This window comes from Octopus bimaculoides, chromosome 9, assembly GCF_001194135.2.
Source record: "Octopus bimaculoides isolate UCB-OBI-ISO-001 chromosome 9, ASM119413v2, whole genome shotgun sequence".
Classification (NCBI taxonomy): domain Eukaryota; kingdom Metazoa; phylum Mollusca; class Cephalopoda; order Octopoda; family Octopodidae; genus Octopus; species Octopus bimaculoides.
Window position 1 is genome coordinate 22,093,067 of NC_068989.1, and position 10,782 is coordinate 22,103,848.

Below are 10,782 nucleotides of genomic sequence, written 5' to 3' on the forward strand. Positions count from 1 at the left end.
GGGAGAGAGAGAGAGAGAGAGAGAGAGAGAGAGATAGAGCTGCACAAGCATTTGACAAATACTCATTTGTAGCTGAGTAAACTAGAGCAATATAGAATCACTAGCATAGCTAGAGTGTGTTATGCTCAGGGCGGCCCTTCCATTTGCCGCCCCTAGACCCCACAAAAAACAGTCTACAGCAATAGCCTACAACAGGATGAAAAGTGCCACCCAGGGCAGACTGCCCCTACCACCCTTCCCCTAGCTATGCTAAAGTATAGAATGAAGAGCCTTGCTCAAAGACACTACATGCTGGCTGGTCCAGGAATTAAACCCACAACCTTACAATCTGGAGCCCAACAACTTAACTTCTAGGCTACTCGCCTTCATACAAATACAATACTGTGACCAACAATATGGGCAAAATGTCCAACTTTCTCTATCACTGTACTTCAATGAAGCAAAAATCAGGTGTCTTGCACAAGTCCACACTGAGGTAGTGCACAAGTCCACACTGAGGTAGTTCATTATCATTTTAACACCCACTTTTCCATGCTTGCATGGGTCAGATTGAATCCATCAATGTAGATTCCTATGATTGAATGCCCTTTCTGTTTGCTGCCAACCATATATATATAGTCACTATAGTTTTGAGGCACGATGTAAAGCAGGCCTTGCCATCCACTCAAGAAAACATAGTAAATGATCCACAAGCGCTCAAGCAAATTGAGTCCTGAACTTGTTTCAATTGCCAAAAGGTTCACAAGGCACCAACAACCCTAGAGAGAGACATTCATGTCCATAGGACATGATTAATGTTTTATTTTACTGAACCCTCATTTGTTGTTCATGACAAGAGAATCCATCATATATATATATATATATATATATATATATATATATATATATATTTGTAAGTGCATGTGTGTGATATATTTGGGATTCCTTGTGTGATAGTTGTAAATATGTGTCATAGTCATACAGGCAGTATTCTTCATTTCCAATATTCTGTAAAAACATGTCTGGCCATGGGGAAATATCACCTTGCTTGAAAACAGATGAAGGTTAGCAACAAGAAGGGCACCCTGCCATACAAAATGTCTCAACAAATTCCATTCAACCCAGTCAAGCATGAAAAAGTGGATGTTAAAACAATGGTGGTTATCACAGAGAAAAACCATTTTTTTCCCAATCTTTTCTTGACACAACATCAATTCTTCTGAGTTTTCTCTCCATTCATGTTTTTCCTGGCCATCAAATGTATCAGTCATATCAATTTGAAAAGGTTTGTGAAGATTATGCTAGTGTGGAAAGCCGTTAAAGGTATTTCCTGTTTGGGATGAAGTTGGGACATGAAGGAGGATTTGTGAAGATCACACCAGTCTGCAAAGGTCTGTCAAGACCAAACTAGTCAGGAAGGCCCTGTCAAGATTGGATTAAACTGGAAGAAGGCCTAGTCAAAATCAGACAAAACCTGGCCATAACAGAATTATCCTAATTAAGTTTGTGATTTGACTGGTCAAAACTCGGAGAAACCTATAAAAAACACTTAATACATCCACTCCAAGAACCCAAAAGGTTAACAAGCTCAATAAATTACAATAGTAAATTACCTTAAGTGCCACATCAAACATTCCACTGTCAATAGCCAAGGTGCACTCGGTACACAGCTTGTATATCTGTCCATTTCCACCTTTGGCTACCTGTTTTTCTATAACTCCTCTCCACAATCCTGAAAAAAGAACAAAATGATGAGCAGGAAAAAAATCCTGTCACATTTTTGACACACTCTGAGGGTACTTACTCAATACTTACAGTAAAATAAACATTAATTTTTTCATTCTTTGTATATTACTTTATACCGTAGTGGTTAAATTTGTAGCAATCTTACCCTTTAAAAATGAGCTTAGGAGCAGACCCACATCAGACAGTTCAAGCAACACTGAGATCATAAAGCCATTTTATGAACAAAGAAAATTGTTTAAGGTTGGTTAGTAGACCCCCTCATCACCAAACAGCTAATGAGCTTAATCAATGAGTTGCCCTTCATTCATCATTGAAGAGTAGATTTGCTGGTGAACCTTTCTTGGGTAGAATCATCACATGTGATGAAAAGCAAGTTCTCTACAATCACATCCAACAAAAACAACAAATGTTAACGCTCAAAGAAAAAGCAGAATCCATCTCTAAACCTGGACTTCACCCGAAAAGTGTTATGCTGTTTTTGGTGGAATATAAACGGTCTCATTTATCCTGAAGTGTTAAACCAAAACAAAACAGTTAATGCAGAGAAGTATAGTCTTTCAACAAAAGCACTGCATAAAAATTTGCAGAAAATATGCTTGTCACTGGTCAGTCATAAAGTGGTGTTACTCTTACGCAATAATGCAAGAGCACCACCAACATGGAAAATGGATGATGATGTTGATGACATATAACCCAAGTCACTCAGGAAAAGATTATGGCACAACATACAGAAGTTTTACTTAACCTTCCGTACTCACTTGACCTTGCTCCATCTGACTAACATCTTTTCAGATCATAACAACATTGTTTAGAAGGAAAATATCTTATTAATTGTGAAGTGGTTAAAAACGATATTGAGTATTTCTTTGCTTCAAAAACTGAAGAATTGTATGCTTGAAGGATCAAACTGTATGCTCCACTCACAAGATTTGGGTCAGTGCAGAGCTACAACAGAAGACACCTGCCCAAGGTACCATATAGTAGGGCTGAACCTGAAACCACACGATTGGAAAGTGAACAGCTAAACCATGCAGCCCTATCTGTACTTTTCGAAAATATTTCCGTTGAGTCTGCAGCACTCACCAATTGTAACTTGAAAATTTGTTCGCAAAATTGGCAGGTCTTCATTTAAGCAATGGTAGGAGTCATGATACTCTAATGGTTCAGAAAGGTTGGCAAGAACTTTCTTCTGGTGCTCTTTGCAGAATGGATCAGCAATAAGAAGTTGCTTGGAAGATACTTGACTGAAGTGGCTGTTGGTATGATGACTCGGATCAGCTGTACGGTTCTCCAGACTAGAATGTGTTCCTTCATTGCTTCTTTCTTTGATTGGGCTACACAATCAAGATAAAAATCAAAGAGTTACAGTATTAAAACAAAGACTGGCATTAAGTCACAGTATTTAATTTTAGACCAACACTAAATTACAGTTTTAAAATGTAGACCAACATTCGAAGGAAAATAACTTTCAAAAGTAAACTATTAAAATCAAACAGATTATTCCACATATCATTAGATTCAGAAAAACCAAAAAACTGCTTTTTTCTTGTAAATATATAATTTGCTTCATCTTTTAAAACTGCTACCCATTTTCTCATTCATAACTTGTAATGAAAAACAGTTTTTCTTTTAGAATGCATTAATATTTTCATATGTCTGTAATTAAGTTTTTTATTGTCTCAAGTACAAATTCTCAAGCATTATTTTCAAGTTCTAAGTAAGATTTTCCTTAATCCCTCAGAGATTTACAGACTTCATCCTCTATTTTAGAATGTATTAATATCCTTGCAAGTATATATTAAGCATTACTTAGTCGTAAGTAAAAATTTTCAAGCAGGCGTAGGAGTGGCTGTGTGGTAAGTAGCCTGCTTACCAACCACATGGTTCTGGGTTCAGTCCCACTGCGTGACACCATGGGCAAGTGTCTTCTACTAAATCCTCGGGCTGACCAAAGATTGTAAGTGGATTTGGTAGACAGAAACTGAAAGAAGCCCGTCGTATATATATATATATATATATATATGTTTTTACCTTTGTGAGTTACAAGTGATGCTATCTGTGAGATTCCCAGCTTTTTTAGCTGCTATTTCTGAACTTCGGTATATGGTGAAGCAAATATTTGCTGATCCCTTAATTATATATATATATATATACATATTTATATATATATACATATTTATATATATATATATGTATGTGTATGTGTGTGTATATGCTTGTGCGTCTGTGTTTGTCCCCCCCAACATCGCTTGACAACCGATGCTGGTGTGTTTACTTCCCCGTAACCTAGTGGTTCAGCAAAAGAGACCGATAGTATAAGTACTAGGCTTACAAAGAATAAGTACAGGGGTCGATTTGCTCGGCTAAAGGCGGTGCTCCAGCATGGCCACAGTCAAATGACTGAAACAAAAGAGCAAGCATTATTTTCTAGATTTAAGATTTTCATTAACCTCTTTGAGACTTATAGATGCCCTTTTCTATTCTTGACCCCTAACAAAAGTACGCACAACTCTAGAATGTTCTAATACTGACCTCATTGCAGTAGTTCTGTTCGTGTTTTCAGCAGTTCTGTACATGTTTTCAGTCGGTCTCTCTATCATAATTGTATTTTCTGTAGTGATACATGCAGTGCCATTGATCAAACTGATGTTGGACATGTCAGGCAGAGAGAAGACATTTGTTGATGGATGAAACGGTGTGGACACCATGTTTTTGCAAAGCACTTGATTTATAGGACAGGTCTGCGGATCGTCTTCATAAATCTGAAATGTTGGCTCAGTGTTCGGTTGAGGTGCTGGGTTCACAGGTTTTTGGAAGGTTGAAGACCATTCGTTACCAAAACCCAGAGTAATTTCATTCACATCTGGCATTGTTAAATGAAATTTTACATCCTTTTCAGCCTACAGAGAAAACAAGATAAATACCAACATTATTGCAAAACAGTCATATCATAATTGCTACCAAGTATTACTATTATTACTACAAACTTCTATTAATGATACCAAATGACAAAATGATATTATCATTGCTACCAAGTGATAATATGGTTACAAAGTGTTATTGCTACTAAATGATATTGTTATTGCAACCAAGAGACATTGTTATTGTTACATAATGATATTGCTAACAACAGATATTGGTTTCAAATTTTGGCACAAGGCCAGCAATTGGGGGAGTGTTAAGTCGATTACATCAACTCCAGTGCTCAACTGGTACATATTTTATCTCGGCTGTAAAGATGAAAAGCAAAGCCAACCTCAGTGGAATTTTACCACAGAACATAGAGACAGACAAAATGTCATTAAGTATTTCACCTGGTGTGCTAACAATCCCGCCAGCTTGCTACCTTCGCAGCAACAAATATTAATTATTATTTCTACCAAATAAGGTAGCAAACTGGCAGAATCATTATCAATCCAGACAAAACACTTAGTGGCATTTCTTCCAGGTTTACATACTTCGTTCAAATTCTGCTGAGGCTGACTTTACCTTCTGTCCTTTCAGGGTCATTAAAAGAAGTACCAGTCGAGCACTGGGATCCATATAATCATCTAACTCTCTCCCCACCAAACTCCAGTCTTTGTGCCTATAGAAAACATTGTTGCTTCCAAATGATATTATTATTGCAATCATGTAATATCAATGCTGCCAAGTGATGTTATTGTTAATCACCTGCATACAGGCTCATCCCCTGCAACCCTCTCCAGCTGAGCATCCCTAATCTTGCAGGCTCGTAGGTCCTGGTACTGTGTAAAAGCACCTGGTACGCTCTGTAAAGTGGTTAGCATCAGGAAGGGCAACCAGCCATAGAAACCATACTAAAACAGACATGGAGCTTGAACAGCTTCTGTCAAACCATCCAACCCATGCCAGCATGGAAAACGAACGTTAAATGTAAGTGATGAAATGAATGAAGATTTCTGGCTATTAACCCTTCCATAACTATTTCTAATGAGTATACTGCCACCGAGGTGTTTCAATTAACATTTAATACAATGAAACTTTAGGAAGAGCTTAATGTATATTATGTTGGTGTTGACCAGCTGAAATTTCACATTATCATATTGTAATGAGATTTTTGTTTAGGTTTAAAATATAAAAATGAACATTTTAGAAAGGAGAGTCCCAGGTAGTTAAGTGCTGAAAGTTATATTATTCTAAATATGTGAGAATGTAATAAACATACCATAGGCACTGAAATAGCTCATGGCTGTCTGTGTATGGAGATTGCTTTATAACCAGATGGTTTCAGGTGCTATCTCACTGTGTGATACTCAAGGAAAGAATCTTCGACTATAGCCTCGGGTCAATCAACGCCTTGTAAATGGAATTGAAAGATGGAATTTCTATGGCAGCTTATCATGTGGGTTGACAGGTAAACTGGCAACAGCTCAAAGGTTGCAACTTTCACAGAAATGAGTGGAAATGTAAGCAAACACAAATCCATACATATTGAAAAAAAAATTTTTTTTTGCCTTTTATTGTGAGCACTCATTCAACCATTATGTTTTAAGTGGAAAATCCGATGACTAGCACCCATGCCAACGTCGTCTCCTTCATTGGACACGAAACTCAGGTTGCGAAGACCTGTTGGGGCAAGCGAAAGCGAAATCGGGATGGCACCTGTGCCCAGCGTCGCCTTTCTGGCACTTGTGCTCGTGACATGTGTAAGGATTTTCGAGCGAGATCATTTCCACTGCCTCTGGACTGGCTCCTGTGCGGGTGGCACATAAAATACACCATTTTGAGCGTGGCCGTTGCCAGTACCCCCGAACTGGCCTTCGTGCGGGTGACACGTAAAAGCACCCACTACACTCTCTGAGTGGTTGGCGTTAGGAAGGGCATCCAGCTGTAGAAACTCTGCCAAATCAGATTGGAGCCTGGTGTAGCTATCTGGTTCACCAGTCCCCAGTCAAATCGTCCAACCCATGCTAGCATGGAAAGCGGACGTTAAACGATGATGGTAGTGCTTCAGCTATTCATTATAACTGAAGGATTGCTGTAGATATTGAGGCTCTGGTGAAGCTATAAAGTGTTACTCAGGCACTCAACCTGGAGTCCGCTGCATCTTATAACAGAAACAGTTCTAAGCTAACGAAGTTTGTAAGGTCATTGTTTATTCTTTTATTCCTGTCAGTCTATACACATATGTTTATGAAATCCTCATTTAATGTTCACTTTTCCATGCTTGCATGGGTTGGATGCAGATGTTCTAGTCAGATGCCCTTCCTGTCACCAACCATTCCCTATTTCCAAATATGGTAATATTTTCCCATAGCCAGATATATTCTTGATGAATATTGGAAACAAATGATGTTCCTTGTGTGACAGTGACATCCATTTACAAGTATAACACAATGTCAAGACAAACGTACACACACATATGATGGGATTCTTTCAGTCTCCGTCTACTGAAACCACTGACAAGGCCTTGCTCAGCCAAGACTGTAGTGGAAGGCATTTAGCCAAAGTGTCATGCAGTGGGACTGAACCCACCATATGTTTGTGAAGCAAGCTTCTTATCATACAGCCATGCCTACATCTTTATTATTTATAAAGAAATAGTAAAACAAAAAACACAAATTTATTTGGTTATAAAATGGTTTAGTATTTTAGAGCACTAAAGAAAGAGGCAATATACCTTTCTAAAACTGGGCACACATTAACTATTCCATTTCAGAGAGAGAGAGAGAGAGAGTGTGTGTGTGTGTGTGTGTGTGTGTGTGTGTGTGTGTGTTTGTTATATCTACTCAGAGATGTCTATATTTCAAGGCAGAAATGTTAAGGTGAAAACTTTACAGGGGTTAGCTACCAACATTTCAAAAATGGCTCTTACGTTTTTTCCTTTATCTTTACTTCCTGTGCTGATTCCATCTTTGAAGTTTGAATTTGATGATCTGTGGTAAAAGAAGTACTAAATGTTAGAAACAGAATTGCTAAACCAATTTTAAGAGAAATCAATAATACATTTCTTTTAAATATCTTCAATTGAAAAAAAGAAAAATGGACAACTAGACAGAGAGTAACAGTTGTCTGCTGTATCTAGTCTTCTACACTACACTATGACCAAAAAAGATGCATTATTTTCTTCCATGCACTACTCAGGGGCTGTAAATGATACCATTTACCTGCCTGCACTTCACATTGTCTATTACTGTCACATATCACCTCTGTTTCCTCCTCACTGACGAACTCTTACTTTCTTCAATTCTTCCCCAAACTGATATTCACCATTGATCAAATGTTTCCTCTATATTAAGACACGTATCGCTAACCCTTTCACCCAGCACGAAGCCACTTTCCTCGATTCCACTCCCTCTCTCTCAGCTGAGAGGTCATTGTCTGGCAAGTTACTTGGCAACCTCGCTGGTGTTGGTGCCACTTAAAAAGCATAAATGCTGGTACCACACAAAAAGCACCCAGTACACTCTGTAAAGTGGTGGCATTAAGAAGAGCATTCAGCCAAAGGAGACAATGGAGCTTGGTGCAGCTCTCTGGTTTGCAAACACCTGTTGAACCATCCAAAGCATGCCAGCATGCAAGATGAATATTAAATGATGATGATGATGATGATGACCATGCCTTCACCCATTTGTGCCATTCAATGCATCTGCCTCTATCTCCATCTCTAACCATTTGTCAATCACCTTTCACACTCATAATCTTACCTACCCACCTTTTCCAAGCCTGTATCCCTTTTTCTCTTTCTCATATTCATTTTGAATCTTGTCTCTTTTCTCGCTTTCCTACTGGGAAAGCCATGTATCACCTGATCTCGTCCCTCTATCATACTTCAATCTCCAAACACCAGTGTTTCTCAAACTATTTTGATTATTGCCTCTTTTTGTTTTACTCTTTCTTAATTAATATCCCATTCACTGCCTACCCTGATTCCACTTATTTTTAATGTACATAGATGTAATATAAGGTTTGAGTAATTTAATTCTGGGTGCTAGTTTAATGTAACTACTTACTACAGCACTATCCTACCGTAAACAAATATTTGCTGCATCACCATTTGGCCATAATTATTGTACCAGACGAACTACGGTACATATTCTTTGGACTTCATATATACACTCTTAACTACCAGTTGAAATTCATATTCCAATTTATAGCAGTATTTTTGTTCACAAACCCATATAAATTTACTTGCTCATGTGCAAGTTTACATTTGTCTGTTTATACAAGTTGATAGATTATAAGATTAACAGAGGGCACTCAGCTAGAACAATGTTCAAGCATGAAAATATGGATATATATGCAGAAACAAGTCAGAACATTACCAAATACTACAGGTGCTGCGGCAGTCTTTATTGCATGTATGGAAATGCCCGCAAATTTTGACAATGTATTTTAAATTACACTTTAGTTTATTGATTATAATTACATGATAGTTGGCATATATATTCAGTTACGTTTATTTACATATTCACTATTCAAAATCTGCTATTGTTGATCTTGTCATGATTGCAACTAAGTAGTTCGTCAAAATATTAGATTAAAATTTTTAAAGTTAATATTTAAATAGCAAAGACTAAAAAAGCAGCATATATGCATCTATTACAAGCCCATACCACAGTCCACTTTGTCCCCAGTACCCATATGTAATTTTCCATCAGCCCTAGGGGGCAGTGTTGCACTCCTTGAGAAGCATTGTTTTAGATTGCCGGTGGCATGTAAAAGCACCCACTACACTCTTGGAGTGGTTGGTGTTAGGAAGGGCATCCAGCTGTAGAAACTCTGCCAAATCAGATTGGAGCCTGGTGTAGCCATCTGGTTCACCAGTGCTCAGTCAAATCGTCCAACCCATGTTAGCATGGCAAGCAGACATTAAATGATGATGATGATGATTTCATTTTCTAGTTTTCTTCAAAAACAAATTCCAGTATTTCATGTTATTTTACCTGTTCTTATGTGCATTAAATTCAACTGATAATCTAATGGTGTGCATAATTCTTCTATACTAAAATTTTGTTGCATACCCAATTGAATATTAGCTGATGACTTGTTTTCTATGATGTTTAAACAAAATTTTAATATTTTTATATTTTGCTGTATTTACCAGTAATTAGTCACTTTTGAGACAAAAGTTATGCAATAGAATTGATTGAGAACCTTTTTTTTCAATTGTGTTCCAAAAATAACATTAATATGTCGATAAGTAAAAAAAAGTTACAGTTGTTTAATGAAACTCATAAGGAGTGCGTTTTAGTTAGAAATATAGCAACGAAAGGGCTAATGATCTTACGGGCTTATAAAAACATTGTTGACATTTTTCACAGGTGCTGGAGGGTCAGGTTCCTGTTCATCCTCACAAATGACAAAAGGGGCTGTTTTAAGCACTGGCTCCTGGTATACTGGTTCAGACTCTCCTGCTGGAAATTAGAAAATGAGCACAGATTATTCAGTAGACTGGACTAATTGTTAACAATTTCATCAGCTACATCTGTGTAGGTGGTATATATATATTCAGTTATATTTATTTACATATTCACTATTCAAAATCTGCTATTGTTCATCTTGTTGTCGTGATTGCAGCTTAAACCAATAAGTCTTTACATGGTCATATTAGATATACCAGCTAAATTTCTAGACATATTAGATATACCAGCTAAATTTTTAGGCATATTAGATATACCAGCTAAATTTCTAGACATATTAGATATACCAACTAAATTTCTGGACATATTAGATATACCAACTAAATTTCTAGACATATTAGATATACCAACTAAATTTCTAGACATATTAGATACACCAGCTAAATTTCTAGACATATTAGATATACTAGCTAAATTTCTAGACATATTAGATACACCAGCTAAATTTCTAGACATATTAGATATACCAGCTAAATTTCTAGACATATTAGATATACCAGCTAAATTTCTAGACATATTAGATATACCAACTAAATTTCTAGACATATTAGATATACCAACTAAATTTCTAGACATATTAGATACACCAGCTAAATTTCTAGACATAGATACACCAGCTAAATTTCTAGACATATTAGATATACCAGCTAAATTTCTAGACATATTAGATATA

The 10,782-nt window shown here is 37.0% G+C and overlaps 1 protein-coding gene across 2 annotated transcripts in view; it reads right to left on the reverse strand.

The window, feature by feature from the left end:
- The window catches only part of LOC106868041 (mitotic checkpoint serine/threonine-protein kinase BUB1), a 61,283-nt gene that overhangs the window by 13,971 nt on the left and 36,530 nt on the right, over window positions 1–10,782 (reverse strand). Inside the window, exons 13-17 of one of the 2 annotated variants that reach the window (XM_014913161.2) lie at window positions 9,977–10,100; window positions 7,562–7,622; window positions 4,258–4,625; window positions 2,809–3,059; window positions 1,593–1,711 (exon numbers count right to left, since the gene is read on the reverse strand). In XM_014913161.2, coding sequence (XP_014768647.1) covers window positions 1,593–1,711; window positions 2,809–3,059; window positions 4,258–4,625; window positions 7,562–7,622; window positions 9,977–10,100 — 923 coding nt within the window. Of the gene's footprint in view, window positions 1–1,592; window positions 1,712–2,808; window positions 3,060–4,257; window positions 4,626–7,561; window positions 7,623–9,976; window positions 10,104–10,782 lie in introns of both variants that reach the window. The other variant, XM_014913154.2, reaches the window with a different exon arrangement.